The sequence below is a fragment of the Dermacentor albipictus genome, chromosome 1, assembly GCF_038994185.2.
Source record: "Dermacentor albipictus isolate Rhodes 1998 colony chromosome 1, USDA_Dalb.pri_finalv2, whole genome shotgun sequence".
Lineage (NCBI taxonomy): Eukaryota > Metazoa > Arthropoda > Arachnida > Ixodida > Ixodidae > Dermacentor > Dermacentor albipictus.
The window spans coordinates 248,797,994-248,819,871 of NC_091821.1; the positions used below are offsets into that span (position 1 = coordinate 248,797,994).

Sequence of the window (21,878 nt, forward strand, 5' to 3'; positions counted from 1 at the left end):
ACTTGCAAAACGTTTGCTTAGGAGCACAGATTTTGCAGGGCTATCTGAAGGGTGTGTGTGTTCTGTGGGAGCTGTTTTGTTTGCCTTGCAACTCCTTTGTTCAATTCATGAATCTCAGCGACGTTTCAACTCTGTGCCAGTGGAACTTTCACTTATGGAACTTCTCTTCATGAATTTATGGTTGTTTTTTAATCTAAGAGATATCAAACCTGCAGGCTTAACCCCATTTGGAAAGAAGTAGCACAAGTTGGGGGTATATTTTGCAGGGTGTGTATACCAACTGGGAATTCTCACGGAATTTGAATAATCTGGAAATACTCAGGGAAAACTCAGGGAATTTGTGCTTTTATCAAGCAAAATTTGCTGTAACTTTATTGAAAGGGAAAGAAAGGCGTGTTAATGGTGGCTCCAGTAGCAGAGGAATTGCATCGAATCGTCATTGACGCCGTGTCATCGGCACGAGGTATTGCCAGAGTAGTTAACGACTGAGTTGCCATACGGCCGATTCTTCGAACATGCCCGATAATTCGCACGGCTTTGCGGCACCACCACGTACTCCATATAGTCAATGTATATTGCCCTGACTGCAGGTCTGAAATGACATTAATCAAAGCCACCACCGCCGCCATTGCAATTATCTCGCCGCCTCGAACCGGCACTCTCGCACGCAGATCCGTTGGCAGCCGTAGCCACCACCGCGGCAACGGTAGGCCTACTTGCTTCTACGTTCGCTATTAAGCTTCTTGCCGTTCGGTACCGTGTTTTTCATTGAAAAAATTCGCCGTTGTCGGCAATGGCACTGACAATGCCTCTGTCGCCCTCGCGATTGTCTTCGAAGCTTGGAAAGCACGGCGCGTTGCTAGTGCCGGTCTCCAAAAGTTAGCTTTGCCTTACTACAGCAGTGTTACGCGGTGAAGGATAAACGTGGGAAGGGGCAATTGTCACGGGACACAGTATGTATTTCTTAATTATACACGCGTGCACCCCCGTCTCCTGTCACAGTACGAGCACCGATATGCTTAAAAGGTGTACTGGCAGGCCTTAAGAGCTTTTTCGGACGCGCCTGTGTCGATTTTAGCCCTTAAGGGCATAAAGACATGCATTCACTTTTTCGATTTTTCGGATGTTTTCGCGGCCCCTAGGGAGTCCGAAAAATCGGACTTTGACTGTACAACTGACCAAGAGGATCCTTCAAATGATCGTCCATGGGGTGAATGCGTGGCAGAAGGAGGATGAGAACAGAAAGGACCGACGCACTGAGGAATTAACGGGAAAGGAAGCATACCGCCGTCTCTTTGAAGGTGCTCGAGCTCAAAAAACAAAGTGTTGGCTGACGCCGAGATGCAGGTGTCCCTCATTCAAACCAAAATAAACTCTTTAAAAAGCAGTGAAATGCAACATTGAGGCGTTATGCGAGGGCTCAGAGTATGTCAGGACAGTTGAGGTTGACTTTCCAGCTGCTGAGATGGAATCTTAGTTGTGACAAAGTTCAGGCCTCATACCGATGAGCTTGCTATCAATTGATAGAAATAGCTCATATTCAAAAGTACTTACTTATGTATGCATCTCCTTTTCATTTGTATTTGAAAATTTTTGACTAAATTTGGAATGGGTTTTACAATTTTTTTCGCTGTGCCCTCTGTTTTCTTTTTAAATAAAATAGATATTACTCCTTACTATTCAAACTGGATTAAGTCATTTTTTTTGTTTCAACATGCTTACTAGAGAGTGACAGCATCGAGCAACATGGTGTCAGCCTGTCTTGACACAAAACAAAGTTCTCGCTCATTCAGTGAATTTTACAAAGGTGCTCAGGGAAAACCTGGAAAACTCGGGGAATTTGGAAATGTCAACTTGGTAGACACCCCGATTTTGTGTTTATTAATTCAGATGCTCCAGGGATGTGCCTTACGGTTGGTCGCACAGTGCGTGCCAACAAAATTCGTCCAGCGAATTTTGTTGTCAGAATTGTATATTTTCAGACCTTTCTCCACTTTCGCGATGGCAGCATACAGCTGATTTCCTGTGCAAAATGTTGACAAGTTTTGTTTAATCTGTGGTTTGCTAATTACAGTGCAACACAACCATGCTTTCCTTCCACATGTTTGTGTTTCTTCCCTGTGTACTCATTGCTCGTCGCACAAATACAGGGTATGGCTTTGCTTCGTATATCGAACGCTTCTGTATGCAACAGGTTGTCGTTTCTCTGTTCACTATCTGGCACACACTGAATTCAAGCGCAACTAAGATTAACTGCACCAAGGACGTTCGTTGTACATACCTCCCTGAACTACACAGACACGAGAGCTAGCTTGCACACGCTCGAGAGTTGTACAGCTCAATTTATGGCTTGGGCACCCACTTGTTTGTCCTTCTGATATATTTTAATGGAAACAGATTTTAAAAATAAACTAAATTTTACCAGTGCGATGATGCTTTTTTCGCGGTTCGTTCCTTCAGCATGAAGGACAGGAGAGGGCAGAGCAGCCATCACAGTCCATTCACAGTAAAATTAATTTGACTAATAAACTTTATAATTACTGGCTACAATGGCAAGAGACAAAATTGATTTACACAGTTTTAAAAGGCCATCCAATGTGAAGGTATTCAGTGGCGAAAATTCCCCTTTCCTCGCTTCGATACTGAAACTGGGTGCACAAAGAGCACTGGAAGTAGTGCCCACGTGATGCTTCCCGCCTCGTTTTATTTCATTATGCCAACAAGTTGACTACCTGTGCGTCTTGGAGATAGGAAAAGTCATGCTGTGCATGCGCCTTATCTCGGGAATTTCATGTGTCACCGACGTGTCGCTTGCAATACTAAGCGTGCGATGATGGGGATGCCTCAGCCGGTCATCACAGTGAGCTGCTCTTTGTCATGACAGTGTCGAGAATAATGTGGGCAGTACTTTCGGTGCTGTTTGTGCGCCTTGTTACAGAATTTGACAGAAGAATGGTGAATTTTTGTTGATGAATATCTAAACAATGGATGGCATTTTCAAAGTCGCATAAATTGTTCTAGGCTCCTGCGGCACCGTGCTGCAATACTGTCATTGCAACATGGGCCTTCAAACCAGCAACTGAAGTGTTGTATAAGAAATTTTAGTTAATTAGCAAATGGACTGTCATGGCTACTTGTCTGCCTAGTGTCCACAGCGCTGAAGGGACGAGTATTGGAGAAAGCATCCTCGAATCAGTTAAATCCTTTTTTTTTTAAATCTTCCATTAAAACAGATCGTCTGGAATAACTTTTCAGGCAGGCACACCAAGTGACATGAAATTGACCACATCATGGCACGCCAGTTGACCAGCTTGGACTGCTTCTTTCAGCTTTTGCATGCCTGACCAATGTGGAACAATGATTGGGCAAATCATGGGAGCCCGATAATGCAGTTATTTGTTCGAAATATAAAGGCTGAAGGTGTCCCTGCGACTATCAGTGTTGCTAAATAGAGACAAAGAAGTTGCTAAATTTTTTACTAAATATTGCCTCAAAACATCATTAAAACATTTGCTAAAACTATAGAGTGAACTTTATATAGTGGAGCCGTTTTTTGAAATATGAAATATAAGCTAACATGGCCTAAGGTATCTACTGAATTGTTTGAAGTTTCATTAGTGTCCATGCAGGTGAGGAGTAAATAATGAATATTTTAAACAGGGTGTAACGGACTTTTAACGGAGTAACCCGATTTTCGTATCACAATGAAATACTTAGTCCACACTATGCCTACAAACTTTCTGTAGTTTTCAGCGCTCGTGAAAGGAGAACTAAATGATGCTACACGATTTTGGTCATGTTAGCATGACAATCACAATTATCTACTTGTCCTTTATACAGGTCAAATGCTACCTTTCTGCTCCTTGATCCATCTGAAAGCTCCATACAGTTGATTTGTTCAAAAACCTAACGGAGGCAGTGCATTCATATTTGTGTGAGTAAGCCCAGCCATTCCAACATGTACGCCATTCTACAGCTCATCTGCCCTGTTATTCAACTGGCGCAATCTGTTCTGTTATAGAGGTGTTGCTTTTGAGAGATTGAGGTAGAGTATTTTGGCTACTCTATTTATTTATGTTATGCAGCAAGAAATAAAGTAAGAAAAACTGTGGCAGAACCCATCTTACGATGACTGTCGACAGTAATGCATTTAGCATTGAATTAATATAGCGACACACTGTGTTCCCATTGTCAAAACGAGTTTTGTATAAGGCATGTACTACAGCGGGATTCCTCTTTCACGCTTCCCTAAGAATACTTGTCATCGTCTAGCAGAACTGCCTCGAAGCCTGCACATGGTATACGAAATGCATGCCGCGCTGGTGCATGCGAATGCTGAGAAATGCGCAATTTGGCAACCATGGCTGCTCTCTCGTACTTCTTTCTGGACATGCTGCCCCAATAAGGGGGTGCTCCTGAGAAGTCCATGTGTGGTGCGTCAGTGCCTGCAAACACTGGGAATTTTTCCCTTGCTTGCCGCACACACAGTATGCCACCTCTCATCTTTCCAAGTTTCTTGGAGTAAAAACCTGGGGTACTCGAGTACACGTGATGATGAAACTGTGCAGGATGCTATTTCTCAGGTATCTGAGGTACAGCTTGGAAGTGCTGATGAATACCTGCAGAGCTAACATTCGTACAATCGAAAGTTCTCAGGCATAGGCGCTGAGGGTCTGTCTAGGGCACATACTCTAACCTAAGTTGGTGAGATGTTCATTGAAGAGCAGCACGTACCCGGTGCATTCAAGCCGCAGCTTGCAAAAGCATTGGCGTGAAAGACTTTCGTTGAAAAGCAGCACATGCACAGTACATTTGTGTCGCCGCTTGCTAAAGTGTTGGGTTGCCGTCTTTGAGGAACCCTTGTGATGTGGGCTCGATTCCACTGAACACCAAAGTTGGCATCAAAGATGTTCATTGAAGAGTGGCACACACCTACTGGCACATATCCAGTGACCCAAGTAGGCATTGAAGAGGTTAACTGAAGGCCAGCACAGACCGAGTGGCACATGCCCAGTGCTACAACCGTCTAAGAGTTTCTTCGAACAATGGTACCTACCCAGTCCCGCATCTACAGTGACCCATGTCGGTGTGAAAGAGGTTCGTTGAAGAGCAGTGCACATTTCCACATACTCGGTGACCCATGTTGGTCTAACAGTTGGTTTCAAACCCTGTTCCCTCAGCACAGCAGCCCGATGCACTACCCATTTGACCATGCACTACCAAGTGACCAAGGTAGGCGGCGAAACGATTAGACAGAAATGTAGATACAAACATCACCCCCAAAAAAGTGCGTGAAGTGCCCAAAGAATGCTAATGCATTAATAAATGGTAATGCAAGAATGAATAAACAAATAAAAAATGAAATAAAAGAATTACAGTAGAACCCATCTCACAATGAATGTGAACGTGATTAGCACTAAAACAATGTAGGTACACACCGTATTGCTGAAAGACACCCGTATTTATAATCGATAGGGGGGGGAAGTAGGCAGAGAATGCGACTCGCATTAACCCTTTAATGACAGCACATGTAAATACCTGAAAAAAATGTTTAATTTTTATCTAAATGTACAAATAAGCATAAACTTACAGAAAAATATTTTGCAGGAACTTCTTCAGCAATAGGGGAGAAGCACCAGGCAGATAATTGGAAGTGGACTTTACTTGCTTGTAGCCAACAATTGTCAATGAAGGATGAATACTCCCCAATGCACTACAGTGTCTGCACTTTCAGATGCTAAAAGAAAGCTTCATTAAATGCAGCCTCCCATTTGCAGCCAGTTTAGTCCCACTGGCCCCAGACCACATTGTCTACACATTGTTCGGGTAGGGGGAGCATGGTCTTGGGAGTTGGAAGTCACACAGGGAGTTGTTCTCGCCTACGCTACTGTGGCCTCACATGGAGGCTAAGCGGGCCCATGCCGTCATCTGTACCTTCATGATGAGAGTTGCTTCTATAGCGTGTATTTAGGAGGTGTTGTCCCTAGATATTTGTCTCTAGATTGATAGTACTTGCGTCGATGTTAAATCCTTTAACACGTCTGGAGGAAAACATGTCAAAGGAAAATGTGAGGATTTGTCATTGCACTTTTTGACTGATGTTGCCACCCTGAGAGTGTGAGCTGCCTTATTGCATTAGCTAGCTACAAAATGCAGAAAGAAAATGGAATTAAAATGATGGGCTACATTTGTTTTGGATTATTGATGTGCAAAAGATCCATATCACACGTATATGTGCCTTACTGGCGTGCATCGACGATCATCAACAGTATGATGATTGAATGAAGTATTTTTTACAATGAAACAGTGGAACGGAAGTACAAAGACATATCAGCTTGAGTGTCACCATTGGGTTGCACTTGAAGCAGATGCGTTAGCTTGTTGCTCTTGATGGCAGGCATAAGCCGCAGTTGGCACAATTGGCCTCAGCGTGCCAGGACCAAGACAAATGGTCATTTAACAATCTTTCACAGCCACGTGCTATATGCTAATCTGCTGCTGCAATCACACGCAGGACGAGAGTCCAGTGTGCAGTGGCGGATTGGAGGAAGCCAGCTGCCGGCCTGGGGGCGCGCTCAAGCTGTCATGGCTGGACACACCGCAATTGGACAGCGAGGTGGCCGAGCTGACTACGCTCATGGAGGATTCGCGACTCACAGGCAATGCCAACGACGACGTGCGCCGACTTCGGCTTGAGCTGCATCGCTGCCGGCGCCAACTGCAGCTTGCCTTGCAGGGATTCGAGGAGGAGCGCCAGCGCTGGCAGCACGAGCGCGCCCAGGCTGCCCAGTACCAACGCCAGCTAGAGACCAGCTACTGGCAGCTGTGCAGCCACAACCGCGAGCTGCTGCGCGCCGTGTCGCACGCCAGCCTGCCGCTTGAGCTGCTTGATGGCTGGTACCACTCGGAGTCCAGCTGCTGAAAACCAACCGCACCCATCTGTGATATCTTCGGTCCGGTGCACCTCTTTCTCCTTCCGGAGAGAGGGGGTTGCCGGGGTTGGCATGATTAGCTTAGCGTTTCAGAACCGGAAACGTCCATGGGCACCACTTTGCGCAGCTTTCATTTTTTTCGACCGAGGCCAGCTAGCCCTCACAGTGATGCAGTAAAGAATTTTGCAGCACTTGTATCAATATCAAATAAGAACCTTTATACACTTAAATTTGTACCTTCACAGTTTCTTTACGCACACTAGTATAATACCCGTGTTTATCTACAAAACAATGAAAAGAAGTGGATGTGCTGTCGCTGCGAAGCATTTTTTCCCATAGGCAATGACAGAATATAGCTTATTATACTTGAACCGTCTGTGAATGTGCTGCGATTTAATAGACCATTGTACACGACAGCACCATCATCTGGAAAAGCATTGGAATTTTTATGCTAAAATGCTGCAAACATAGTCAGCTTGAGTTTTTTTGAAGCATAGCTAGGTGAGATGCAGCGACAGGAAAGATCTCAATACCCTAAGCAGAGGGTACAGGATTGTGAAGTGCGCATCACAAAATATCTCCATGAATGCTTGTTTCCGGCTCTGGGGCAATGAGCTGACGCAATCATGCACAGGTTTGCACCCTACCCAAATTTGCGAGCTTTCACAGTGCATCTTTATCCACTTACACAGTGCTTTGATAAAGCTGCTGTGCAACTTGTGGGTTGAGCTCTGGCCAGCACTGATTTGTGGTGATTCACTAACTTGTCAGTAGTTGTCACTGTAATGCTGCTGCTACAGCATTTTTAAGTAGGCTGCACTGTAGTGTGTTCCCCAAATCAAACCACCCTTTTGCCACACCTGCACTGGTGAGCCTAGAAACAATGACCCACCTTGTTGTCAGTTGAGAGTGGTTCTAAAGCCAAGTGCATATTATAACAAAGCCCATTTACCAAACAGTAATATATCATTATGTCCAGTGAGGTTGGTCGTGAAATGAGGACGGTTATATTAATTGGGCTTCAGTGTCTATGGGCTAGTCTTGGTATGCCCATTTACACATTGCATAGTGTTTGAAAGAAAAGCACTCTGCAACGATGCCCCATTTTCATGTTTTCTTATGTGCAATTTCATTTATATTTTTGTCAGCAATGCTACAGGTATAGCAAGCTGTGTACATAGTTATATGGCTTTGTTGCCAGCCAGATATGTATGTCTTGCCAAAGGTTGCATCCACCTCTTGAATATGTGTTGTTACTTTGATGTTTCAAGAATGATAGATTGACCATAGAAAGTTTCTATGGGTATTGTTCTAGTGTGTTTGTACTATGTGGGCATTTGTATGAGATGTGTTAGTTCCTGTGTGCTTGCTTGGTCAGCTGCATTTTTGCTCAGTTTCCCCAGTATTGTTCTTTTTGGGCCCAGACATGTTTGGCTGCAAACTCACTGCCACTTTAATATTGCCCATGTGAAGGATGCATGGGAGAAGCTGCATGTATTTAGCTTTGCATTTAAGTAATCAATGGTAGCTGTTCATGTGCCAAGAAGCATTGAGAATGTGTATTTTGATGACTCTTGTGTGAAACCTCTGTGTGTGCACTTTACAAGGTGTGATGTGCAAGCAGGTAAGTAGCTGACAGTGCCCAAGTGGCCATATCAGAGAGCCTGAGTGGTTTGCATGCTGAAAGGGCAATGCTCTCCTTTCCTCATCTTCACCATAGCTGCCATGGCAGTTGTGATGCGGCTACCCTATTCAAGGATGGCACATAATTGTGATGTAGTCAGTAGCACTGCACACAAATTTCATGTTGTACTCCATATGTCAAGATGTTTTGTAGTATGCTGAGCTACTTGCCAACATTTAGAGAAAGAAAGAAACATGTGGCAGGACATTCTCTGTAAACAAGAATACATCTTTCATCGCTGTATAGTCTTTCAGAGTATGTCCACCGATTTCTCTTATCATTCAGATAAAAACCACGGCTGTGCACAACTTTCTGAATTTAGGTGGCTAAGAAGTAAGACTGGCACTATTATTGGCAGCTTCTGTTTGTGCAAAATAAAGAGTTCTGTTAGTAATTACTTCTGGTAATGGAACCTGAATTATGTCAAGGCAACATCATACAGCAAAACTGTACAGAAGCAAAAAATTGTCACCTTGGCATTAGCTTGTGTGCCATTTAAATGAGGGATGTACAACTGGAGTGAATTCAGAAGGTAGTGCTACAGCAGTTACTTCCTTGAAAGCTGAAACTGTGTTTTTGCTTCCAAGTAGCACAATCACTGTTATGACCATAATACAGATACAAAAAATAAAAAAAAAATCTGTAAAGCACTCATAAGTATGACACTGTGTGTACAACATTCAATGGAAAGTACCTGCTGCTTAATAAAGTTGCATATCATGTTTTGTCACTGTGACCAGCCTTGTTCATTTTTGCATTGGCAAAGCCATCGGGTCATGTCACATTTTTGAAGTTGGATTTATTTTTTCTTTTTGTACAAGGAAATCGGGATTTTTTGTTTTGTTTTATTAAGTAACCCGAGTAACATGAAGCTTCACATGCAGTGTGGATTCACAGCCAGTTTGAAGCTTGTGCAAGTAACAACACAGCATGTTGCTTCTGTGCAGCTGCATAACAGTCCATCATGAAACTGACTAGAGTGCACACCACTGCTTTGAGTTATGAAAACATTGGAACCATTCTGGGCAGGGCAGAAAAGGGCAGAGAAATGGTCATAGTCATGTATGGGGCTGACAGCAGCTGTGGAATGCCTGGGAATGTCAACGTGTTCTGTTCTTATCACATCTTCAAACCTGCTCCAATATGCTTAACAGCTGACTGTGCATAAGACAGCCAAAAACATAAAAACCTGCCTCTTCAAGCAAGACTATTTACAGCACCAGGTTTGGCTTTCCACTGCTTGGTTTTATTCCTGAAAATAAACAAACAGAAGACGTTACAAATTGTGCAATGCGAAGCAGGCAGCTATAAGTTACTTTATGGCCACTAAATCAAATCAAAGTCTGAAGCTACATTTTATGCTGCACACACTTAAGTGCTGTTCAAGAAAATGCTGTTAGTACTTGAGCCTTGATGATGACAGAACAAAAAAGGCATCTAGACAGTCAAACATTTTTTTTCACCTCAGACTCGTAACACAAACCATTTCAGTGACAGTCAACACTCTCATGACTGGGGCCCGTATACAGACGCGCGCGCGCGCCCGCGCGCACACACACACACACACACACACATGCACGCACAAAAAAAAATGGGAGCAGCCGCTGCCACAGTGAAAATGTTTGGAACACTGTGCAAAATGTACGGTGGTGTACTGGCAGCATTTTCTCCGCTTTTCTTGAATTCAATTTTAACAATAAACATAGTGTCTACTGGGAATTCTCAGTGATTTTGAGTAGTCTGGAAATACTCAGGGAAAACTCGGGGAATTTCTTTTATCAGGGAAAATTTGCTGTAATTTTATTGAAAGGGAACGAAAGTTGCGGTAATGCTTGCTCGAGTAACGGAGGAATCGTAACAAATGGTCTTTGACACTGTGTTGTTGGCTGGAGGAGTTGCCGTGTACAGTGAACGACCGACTATTCAGACGCCCGATAATTCGAATGGTTTCGTGGCACCACCACATACCCCCATCGGGTCATCGTATAAGAACTTCTGAAATTTCGGACGCAAGAACACTTTGCTGCCAGATTTTCCGGATTTTCTGCCACGACCGCAGGTCCAACACGGTTTTAATCAAAGACACACCGCCACCATTTTCATTACCTCGCCGCCTTGAACCGGCACTCTCGCACTCAGATCTGCTGGCAGCCATAGCCACCACCGCGGCGACGCTACGCCTAGCTACTTCGACGTGCGCTATTAAGCTTCTTGCCGTTCGGTACCGTATTTTTCATTGAAAGAATTCGCCGTTGTCGGCAATAGCACTGACAATGCCTTTGTCGCCCTCGCGATTGGCTTCGAAGCTTGGAAAGCACGGTGCGTTGCATAGTGCCGGTTCCTGAAAGTCAGCTTCGCCTCAATACATTGTTACGCTGTGAAGCATACGTGAACGTATTTGCGGTGAATCGTAACAAGTGCAGGAATGGGCAATTGTCATGGGACACAGTATGCATTTCTTCATTATACATGCGTGCACCCGCCATCTCCTGTCGCAGTACGAGCACCGATATGCTTAATAAGTGTACTGGCAGGCCTTCAGAGCTTTCTTGGATGTGCCTGTGGCGATTTGAGCCCTAAATGCAGTAAAAGACGTTCATTCATTTTTTCAAACTGCCCGATTTCGAACGTTTACGCGGCTCCTAGGGAGTCCGAAAACATTGGAAGTTGACTGTATAACTGCCCAAGAGGATGCTTCAAATGGTCTGTGTGGCGAACACGCAGCGGAAGAACAAAAAGACAAAGAACCTATGCATTGAGGAATGAATATGAAAGGAAGCGTGCTGTCGCTTCTTCGAAGGAGCTTGAGCTAAAAAAACAAAGTGTTGGCTGACGCCGAGATGCAGGAGTCCCTCATCCAAATCAAGGTAAACTCTTAAAAGCAGTGAAATGCAACACTGAAGCGTTGTGTCGCGGGCTGAGAGCATGTCGGGACAGTTGAGGTTGACTTACCAGCTGCTACGAGAGAATCTCACTTCTGACTAAGTTCGGGCCTCTACCAGTGAGCTTGCTATCAGTTGGCAGAAATAGCTCATATTCGAAAATATTTGCTTCTGTACACATCTCCTTTTCATTCATATTCGAGAATGTTCGACTCGAGTTGCAATGGGTTTTACCATTTTTTTCAAAGATTTTCATTCGCGGTGCATTTTACTAACCCCACCCTCCGGTTTTCTTTTGAATAAAATAAACACCACTCCTTACTATTCAAACTGGATTAAGTTGTTTTTTTAACATGCTTACTAGAAGAGAATGACGGCATTGGGTGACATGGTGTGAGCCCATCTTGACATAAAACTAAGTTCTCTGTCACTCAGTGAGTTTTGCATAGGCACTCAGGAAAAACCTGGAAAATGTGGGGAATTTAGAAATGTCAGCTTGGTAGACACCCTGAATAAAATTAAATTCTAACCCTTTCTAAAAGCTAGTGCTTGTTTGTTGTCAATGGCTGTTAGCTTCTTCTTGCTTATTATTTCTGCAGTTCTTAGCTTTTCAAACAGTTTTACAAATTTTTTGTAAACTTAAGATCCCTGGGAACGCAAAATTCAAGTTACAAGCATCTTTTGCTCACCTGGAAATTCCTGAGAACACCAGTTTCCTTTGTTAAGGTGGCTGCGGCAGCTGCTTTAGGAGCTCTGCATATGGGGTATCTGGACTGGCAACACCTTTAATGATGTTGTAGAACTGTGTTTTGTGTTGCTCATTCACAAGCTGCAAAAGACATGACAAGTCAGCTTAACCGCTGAAACACGAAAGCCTGCTTGATGCAGAATTAAACTTGCCTGCCGTTGAAAGTCTAAAGCAGAAATGTAGAAGAGCTCCTTGTCATGCTCTTCAAACATGCCCATTCTGCCCTGAATCAATGGGAACCTGATCACAGTGGTCAGGCAAAAAATTTATTCGCAAGGGAGTTATTGCATGTGGAATACAATATATATATATATATATACCTGCTGGCAGCCTGCAAGTGAAAGCACTACATTCAAGGTGGAAGTGCAGTTCATTCACCTAAGCAGTTTTGCCAGCAAAAGCAAGTGCAAATCCACGGAGTAAGATAAACAGGAGCGCTGACTCTGACACCGTGCAACGCATTCGCTCGGAACAAAGCGTGCAACGCCGACGCCGGGGGACCAGCTCATTCCTTTGCTCTCTCCCTCTGCTCCTCGTCACGCTTTTGCACATGCTTTCTCCTGGCTTTTCACTTCCTGCCGCCGTCTGCTGAGGCACGTGGAAATAATTTAATAGCTTGCTTCCAAGTGCGCTTGCGCCGAGTGGTGGAGGGTGATGGCGGCGTGCATAGAGTATGCCGTCTGCTAGAAACTCTGCAGCCCTCGGCCGTTTAAATTTGACAGCAATCAAACACAAAAAAATATATGCGCACAAATAATAAAAGCGCAAATAAACGCATGGTACAGCTTTTCCTGCACATATGCGGAACATTTTTAGATGTTTTTAGAGGAAAAAAACGAAAAATAATGCTATAGAAGAAGGCACAACAGACAAGATGTACTTGTTTTTCATGCCTGAAAGTGTGTGTGGAAGAGAAGGGTCGAAATTTTCATGTTCCTCGCTTTGTTTGCTATGTCTCCAGCATGTTTATACATGCCTGACGGAACAAGGTTTCTTGATACTTGTGTGTGAAGATATGGAGCAACAGGTCAAGAAACAATGAAGGGTTTTGTTCCTGTCTGTAAATCTGGGAGTGACAAAGCATGGGAAAAGTACTCGTTCTGCGCAGAGCCATCTGATTTACAGCTACCGCACCAGTGGAGACAAAAAATTCCCAAAAGTAAGCGACTGATAAAACAAAGGACAAAATATGTGCATGACACTTCGAGATGCGCCCTTATTTTGAGGGGTACTTCAGCGAACACAACGGTAATGTCCTACTAGATGTAAAGAAATTTCTTCGACTTCGAAAGGCATCCACCAGGCTCCTTTATTGAGGGGAGCCTGGTGCAACTCAATGATGCTGAATGCCAGGAGGAACCAGAAAACGCCGATGCGGACAGACAGGAGGAGGTTTATTTGTCTACAACTACACACAGTGTAGGCGCCTTCCCTTCTCCAAACACATGCTGTAATGAAAATTCTCAGCCTTGTCTTTGAGACAAGTCTTTCAGTTGGCAGCCTGGCAGGAATCTATTAAGCAAAGAACATAGTTTGAGTGTGCCTTTAAAGGAAGAATCCGAAAAAAGCAGTGCAAGCAGATCCACAGCTCGAAACAACACGCGCTCCCTGAGCACAGATCGAAATTCCCTTTTGCAGAAGCTCTTTCTGCATTAAGAAAGAGTCAAGTTTCCGCCTTCATGAGGACAGTACAAGGTATGAAAAATTTCAATATCATATAGTTGTGTGCTGCTCCCCAAGCAACACGCGAGTTTTTGTAAGTGAAGACACAGTTCCTTCTGTAACCAAGTGTATCTATGTAGTTGGGTGCTGCTCCCCAAGCAAGATGCAGGTTTTTGTAAGTGAAGACACAGTTCCTTCTGTAACTAAGTGTATCGATGCCACGGAAGGCCTTCATGGGAGAACATTCGAGGCATTTATACTAAACTGCAATTTGAATAACAAAATGAACCTTGAAGGACAACCAACTACCATCAAAGACTTCAAGCGCATGGTAGAGACTACTGACAAGATTAAGATGTGCAGGGGTGGTCCCGCAATACAAAAGTACTCCGGTGTGACTACGTGGACTCCTCGGGTGTGTGGAGGCACAGAATGGGTGCTACATACGACACTGGCCAGTGTTTGCACTGTGGAAGACTTGCAGGCATATTGCGTTGCCACGTGATGCCGAGGACTATATTCCTTCCCATGCCAAGTCAACGGTGGTCTACCAAGCAACAATTCACCACATGTTGGAGACACATGATCTCAGTTTCTCTCGTGAATTTCATAACCAGGAAGCGCTAGCGGCATTTCAGCATTATTACGTTTTACTGAGAATGTGGCAATTTGGCTCGCAAGAGAACCAGGCAACACGAAAAGCATCACGAGAAAAGAAGCAAGTGAAGCATCTTTGCACTTGGTGGATGCTCGCATAAAGAGAGTGATAAACGTCGCCTCTGCATTAAAAGCTTTTTTTCACTGTCGTCTCTCGGCGCTCGAGAGCGCACGAACAGCTGTTATATTACCCTCCCCTTTTTCTAGTTTTTCTTTCGGTCTTGGTTTCCGTAATTTGTTTATTTTCTGTTCCTGTGCCTGTTCCTGTGTTCCACCTTACAAATTTCCTACATTAGGTCTGTATAAAATTAATAAAATAACATGATACGAACACTTGCTCCTTCCACTAACGTCGCTCCATAATCCACAAGCACTATGCGCGCTACAGGCATCAGGGCATGCACGGAGCAGATAACAAAATGGATAGGCAAGCAGTAGGTCTGGGAACAGCGATAAACGCGACCTGCACCGTTGCTATAGCAACGACGGAGAGACCCGAGCTTGGTTTGCACGTGCCTCTACTTCTTTGGTTTGTTGGAATACCTGCCTCTCCCCTCCACCATTTTTCCTCACCCGTAGTGCCATCTGGCGAATACGCTGTGATGCAGGAGCCGGTGTTTCAGGATGTGTCCCTTCCAGACTAGTGGAGTCGGCACTCCTGTCTTATCTTACTCCGTGTGCAAATCTCAGTTTCTCAGACTACTCGGGTTAGATGGCACAACATTAAAAAAATTGGAGCTTTCAACTGGTAAGGATATATATATGTTGTCTAGGAGTGCACTGCAACACAAACTTATATATAAATCAAGGGCATGACCCTGTCAGATGTTTACAAAGAAATACCTGGTCAATGCAAAACATCATCTAAGGATACAAAGCACGGAGCCAGACTGTTGCTGTTACTGCGACAAAGCAGCAGCTGAGACTCCATATGGCCATTGCCAATGGTGAACGCTGAGTGAAGTTCGATAGTGAAAGAAGAACCCAGTCTTGCATTAGTTCTTCATGGTTGCCTTCGTGAAGTCCTTCACACACCTAAGAATGCAGAACTGATTTAAGCACCTTCAAAGTATCTGTGCCAAAACATTTGTGCAGCACCACATGCAAGTTTATAAAGACTGATTGTTCCTTGCAATACATTGAGCCAGCCAGTCACAGCTCGTTATTGCTACAATACACTGTTGTATGTTTAGAGTGCTGGGGTGCAAAGTGGCAATGAATGAATAGAAAATGTTTGTTGTTTTTGGAATATGCAAACCTACTTTAAGGCAAAGTAGGACATGCATTAGGCCTTTCATTCTTGCATAAAGCCCTGTTTATTATTTTTGCACCCCAAGATCTTAGCTTTGATTACATGACAATGGAAAAGAATAAATAATAATAATAATAATAATAATAATAATAATAATAATAATAATAATAATAATAATAATAATAATAATAATAATGATGATGATGATAATAATAAATTAACAAAGACTCTAGATGCACCTTAACACTAGAAAGGGAAGCAATGAAAGATGCACACTCATTCAAGTGCACAACTGACCTTGAAAAGCACTGCAGCTAGAAACTGTGGATAAGGCTGTTGGTTGGATAGAAACTCTCCAATAACTTTGTTAAGAATGTCTTGTGCTGGAAAAAACTCGCCAAGAAACCCAGGCAGTATTTGGCTGATAAGGTCAGCCTCAAATGGGTAGCCTCTTTTGATCCTGCACAAAAAAGTCAATGCAAGAGAGGATATGGCTAGTTTGCAAGAAAATTATGGTTCACAAGTGTGTTATACAATTTCAGTACTCATGCATATGCAACCTCCATTTACAGTTTGGTGCTACAACACCAAAAGACAAATAGTATATATGCATATTTTATGAGAGATCACTCTTTCTTTGCTATGTAGCTGCGATTACCATTTTGCCTATGTAAGAGTCGAAGTCATTCACACCATTTCTACAACTCCTTTACGAATGACCTTAGCTTGTTCTCAGCAATTGATCTGCCTACGCACTAAAAAAGGTAAAGATGCCCATTCTTTAGCTACACAGCTATACTAAGCACACCCAAGCACAGACTGGCACTTATTTTCTATTGAAATGACTAAAGATTGCCAAGAAAAGCATGATAGTAAAGCCAGCTCCTGCTCACATTTAAATAAATTCTGCATTGTGTATTTCAAACTAAGAAGTTGTCTTTACAGCTTGTTTCATTTCATTAGTTAGAGGTTTCATGAGAATATAAATTAAATCGGTGTTTTTGTAACTCTTAAGTTTGGTAGAAGATGACCATTATCATCTCTCTATATTTACTTGTTTACTACAACGCATACATGTGGCAAATTGAGTGTTCCAGCATCAAGGTAATACAAGCCCAACATAAAAAGAGAGAGAGAAGAATAACAATGTAATGTATGAGGTTGAACAAGACCTCAAAACATTTGCACGAAATAGGAGACAAGCTTTAGCCCACAGATGTGTCAACATACAATGCCATACTGCAACATGACCACACAACTGTGGTGCCTTAATTGAGGCAAGCCACACGTACCTGTCGAAGAGGAGAGTAGCTCTTTCTAAAGCTGCAGCTCGCTGCTCACTGTTGGCAGGCTCCATCTCAATTGAAGGTTGAGAACGTCGCTTATTTACCCCTTGGGCTGAAACGAGGATTCGAAGAAGCACAATTTCCAATAGAATGCAGCACTAGTCAACGTGTGTACACTCGGACAATGCAAAGTGTCATACTAAGAAGTAACACCGACCTATGTAAAGTGCAGACAGCATGACACCAAGGGCAGGAATTGCTTCAGCTGGCTTGCTGTGTCGAATGCTGCAGAACAAGATAAACATTGTTACGGGGCGGAGGCTATGTACAGAAAGATGAGACATAAGGAAGATGATGGCAGACAGTTTGCTGGATGAACTTGTACTCGCAAAACAAAAGACTTTGCAATGGTAAACGCGATGAGTACTGTTAGTGCTCTCTAAACAGAATAATTTGGCTCAAGGCTGGTCTCTTTTCCTAAATATCACTGCACTACTATTCACTTAGCAGTTATTCAACATTATAAGACATCACTATAGTACAATGATGACAAACTATCAAATATTGTGAGTGCATGCCTTGCAGAAACAGAAACAAAATGCACACGTCAAGCCAAAAGAAAACAATGCATACACCAATAATATCGAACAATAAATTGTTTTTTCTAGGGGCATGCAACAATTAAAAATTTTGTATACACATCAAATATTCCTTGCTATTCAATTTGTATTAGATTTGAGAGTTCATTATTTGATATTGTTGTATATTCATTCATTATTTGATATTGTTGTATATTCATTGTTTTTTTCCCCTCTTTAAGACAAAGGATAACAACACTTTTTGGAGTCTTGAGGAAGAAAGATCAATACAAGTGAGGACTGTTTCGAGTGATTCTGTGGTAGGGCAGCTGCGGTTGTGCATCACCAGTTCTTGAGCAAGTGCACTCGGCAGGTAACTTCTGCTCAACAATTTTCAGTCATTTACGAATTTGTTGTCTCAATTTAGGCAAAACAATTTATCGACCAGTGTCACCATAGTATCTCTATCCCTTTAAAACAATGCACTGTGCTGTAGTATTGCACTTATGTATCTTCAGTGAACACCACACTCGGTGTGTGTCTGGTTGCCTTGAGATAATTTCTGTCATTGTCATGATACACCAATTAACACAGTTCTTTATCATGTACAAGCTCCCGAGTTGACTGGCAATGCAGTTGCGAACAGCATTACATGCATGCCTTGAAGAATTTAAATAAGCCTGATTTTTTTTGCCGGACATACTGCACACAAACATTACATTTCACTTTGTTTAGAATTAAAATATTTGATATGATTAGAAATTTTGCTATTTGAATACCTTGTGTTTTTATTTAACAGTGCAATTAAAACAGTGTGCACCGGTGTTGTTAGGTTATTAAGTGGAAACATCAACACAAGTTTCTGTGTGTAGTACTGACTACTTCAAGTAAGCGCTAAATGAAAGCATGCAATGTTGAACCATTGCATTTTAACTTTCCTATTTAAATTCAAGAAATTTCAGGAAAATCAGTGCAGGGTGTGGCAAGAAAAATTCCTGAGCTAACACTTCCTACTAACGACAGGAAAGCTTCTTTGCTTCATGTGGCCTCTCATCTTGTTTCTGGTATGCAGAGAATGCATAAAGATATGCCTGCGGTTTGCCAGCAGTGCCACTCACACATGCTTAATAAAAGGTACGAGTTCTTACCGTTCAATGCAGACCTTGATTATGAGTTCATTGTCCTGACTCTCAATGACACCTGCCAAAAGCAATCGCTCCAGCCCATGAAGAATGCACAAGTAGAGTGAAAGGGGAAGGTTGTCTCCACTACACTGGCTTAAGCTGACCTGAAAGTGCCCACAAAAATTACTATGAACACACTGCGTTCTACTGCTTTCCACAATATTGATCAACATACAGAGCTTCAAGGTTGCCATATTTGCATTAATATGAAGTGATTGAAGCGTTCTGAGAACTGTGGTCCCATTTTTTGCTTATATTTCTTATTTTGCTTGTCTTCATCTTGATCTTTGAACATATAACTTTCATAGGCAATAGTAATCAGCAGGAGATGTGAAATAGGTGGTAGTGAAGAATGTACTTAGAAATTCATTTAAGGTACACGAGCTGTGCACATATAAACAATTTCGTAATGTGATCATCTTGCTGTTATAATAACTATGTAGCATGTCAATGCCTCTAAGCATATTTACAAAAAACTGAACTCGCTTCCAGAAGGTCTAAAGCGAATACTTTTTGAGTTTGAGATTACTTTCTTTTCAAATCGCAAACATTCATGAGTAAAACTTATAACTTTGCATGTCTCATAACTTCCAAAGAAAAGCTAATAACTTGGAACACTAAAGATAAACATTACATCAGTTTAGACTCGTAAAGTATTCTTTTAAAACTGCATTCTTCTTCATTTTACACTAATAGGTTGATTATAAGAAAAGAAAATAAAGGTCGAAGTTCCATTTTTAAACAAATTAACGCTGAAATCCCAGTGCTGGTATATCAGTGTGATGCCACAAACTTCGAAGTGTTTTTTTCGTATGTGGGCCATTAAGGCCAAGTAATAGTTTCTGAAATTTGCTAATTTCAGTCTTTGGCTCTGTTACAATACAATGATGTTAAGCTTTACCGATAAAATATCAACTAGGCCTGAGCAGATGTCATCAAAATCCATGATGTCATGGTGAGCTAGTGTGGAAGCTTCCAAGGTGGCATTACCAAGTCTTCCGTTTTTATGCCTTTTCTAGTTTACCATGCTTCCTCACCTAGCAAGAGTGGCGTTTTTGGCATTGTATAGACGGGTAATGCAGTTCTTATAGTTGTGCTCTTCAGTGTCCCTTTTTTTACTTATATGCATTTAACATAGAAATAAGTGAAAAAAGAAAGAAGGAAAGAAAGAAAATAAAAGCACGGAACTGTGCTATTTAAATGTCTACCTCAGAAAACACTGAAAACCTGGTACAAGTTATCAAAACTAGATTAAATTGGAAGACAAAAGCCTCCCCCCCCCCTTTTTTTTTCTTGAGCAGCACTTCTCTCCTTACAAGAAAATATGAGCACATGGTACAAGTTAAAAAACTCAAAACAAAAGCTTTTTCAAAATGGTATATATATATTACTGTACTTGGGGCCACATGTGTTTCTTAAGGGTGGGTCGGAGAGGAAACTGAGCATACTGCTGCACAGTAACAGCAGTTTGTCAAAATGTGCCTGCAGCAAAAAAGCCAGAAGCCTCAACATGTAATTTATCAACAGCTGCAATGCAAAAGTTGGTCAGATATTTGTTAGTACTGCACTGCGGCAGCACAAAAATAATTACTTTAAATGGGACCACAGAGAGAGCAAACAATCATGAGGTATAACAACCTGGACAATCTTGGGTGTGAGATCTTGTTTGCTTGAATAGTTCTCAGCCAAAAAGAAAGCCAAGGCCCACAGTGCCAGCATGTTTAGTTCATTGTCCTTGCTGAAAAAAAAAAAAAAGAATGTGACATAAAAGGCCGAGCAGGATACAATAATTCTTACTAACCCCATAATGCCTGTCAGTCTCAGTCAGTCATCAATCCTTCTTTGCTTAAAAAATAGCAAGTGAAGCTAGAGAGTGAACACTATGAAAACAAATTCTATGAGCCTGAAGAGAAGGTGGTATTGGCAAAAGAAGGTGACACAGCACCCTATGTTCTTTAAGCTCATCCTAATTTGTTTATCCAGCATTTTTCATTTTGTGATATACTATGAGCACTGCTACAAAGGGCTCAGCTAAGCATGACATGACAAATATAAGATTTCCCAGCATAACAAAGACTGAAAACACAATTAACGCCAACTGTGCTCTAAATCGAATCACTTAATGTTTTATGCATTTCCACATATTCCCGCAATACTTTTTACAGCAATGGCTTCGTTTGGTATAAAAGTTTCTCGAGCTGTGTTTCTCGAGCACATATACATATGTGCAAGCACACAGATTCACAGCTAGTGTAAACTGTTTTTATTATTTATCACAATTTGTAACTTTCTAAATTCTATTTTGTGGATTTCTTTAATTCCTTAAAAATGGCAGAACTAATATCGCATATATTTTGTCTGCACAGCAGACCCTTTTCCTAATTGTCAAATTTACTATGGGGCAGTTTACCAATGTAACTATGCTAGATTCAAGGCTTTCAAATGAACAGTGGGCTAACGTTTTTTGTGAGATCAAAGATGCTTACAGTATGTGATTCCTGCAATGGCATCCAGGGTAACTGCCAAGGGCTAGCTAGCATGCCTAACTGGCATTTTATTTTTGTTTGAAACATCACCAGTATTACCATTATGTCATGTTCTATACTCTGCATGTAAAGGTGTGAAAGCTACCATGATTTTTTAAATTACCTGCACATACGAAAGTTCATTACCATTACATGAAAAAATACATCTGCAGTGTTTCAGTGATGACTGCCAACAATTATTAAAAATAAGAGGTTCTAGGCAAAGTGGCAATTTTTGCTGGCAAAGATTCGCAGCAGTGATGGGCAATAAATTGTTCAATAATTGCCTATAGCTTCTTTAGTTAACTTTTGCTAATGGATCTCTTAATAATTTTGGTGTAAATGAAGGAACTGTAGAAGCGACACTGGTTAGAACTCAAGGCAAGTTTACTAAGCAGGCTTCCGCATTTTTTTAGGCTGTAACCACATTTGAGGTATTTGTCACCGAAATCAGTGATGAAACACATTTGTAGACCACATAATTTTGT

The 21,878-nt window shown here is 42.1% G+C and overlaps 2 protein-coding genes across 12 annotated transcripts in view; one reads left to right on the forward strand and one right to left on the reverse strand.

Moving 5' to 3' along the window:
* Nucleotides 1-9,352, forward strand: part of LOC135900578 (leucine zipper putative tumor suppressor 3-like) — a 218,167-nt gene extending 208,815 nt beyond the window's left edge. For 10 of the 11 annotated variants that reach the window (XM_065430074.1, XM_065430055.1, XM_065430045.1 and 7 more), the window contains one exon: nucleotides 6,515-9,352. In XM_065430074.1, coding sequence (XP_065286146.1) covers nucleotides 6,515-6,922 — 408 coding nt within the window. In that variant the 3' untranslated portion in view covers nucleotides 6,923-9,352. The remainder of the gene's footprint in view (nucleotides 1-6,514) is intronic. The other variant, XM_065430101.1, reaches the window with a different exon arrangement.
* A 43-nt stretch (nucleotides 9,353-9,395) lies between these two features.
* htt (huntingtin) overlaps nucleotides 9,396-21,878 on the reverse strand; it is a 160,291-nt gene continuing 147,808 nt past the window's right edge. Inside the window, exons 53-61 of the mRNA XM_065430124.1 lie at nucleotides 20,504-20,603; nucleotides 18,830-18,969; nucleotides 17,321-17,388; nucleotides 17,110-17,215; nucleotides 16,115-16,277; nucleotides 15,440-15,600; nucleotides 12,399-12,486; nucleotides 12,188-12,327; nucleotides 9,396-9,868 (exon numbers count right to left, since the gene is read on the reverse strand). Coding sequence (XP_065286196.1) covers nucleotides 12,220-12,327; nucleotides 12,399-12,486; nucleotides 15,440-15,600; nucleotides 16,115-16,277; nucleotides 17,110-17,215; nucleotides 17,321-17,388; nucleotides 18,830-18,969; nucleotides 20,504-20,603 — 934 coding nt within the window. The 3' untranslated portion in view covers nucleotides 9,396-9,868; nucleotides 12,188-12,219. The remainder of the gene's footprint in view (nucleotides 9,869-12,187; nucleotides 12,328-12,398; nucleotides 12,487-15,439; nucleotides 15,601-16,114; nucleotides 16,278-17,109; nucleotides 17,216-17,320; nucleotides 17,389-18,829; nucleotides 18,970-20,503; nucleotides 20,604-21,878) is intronic.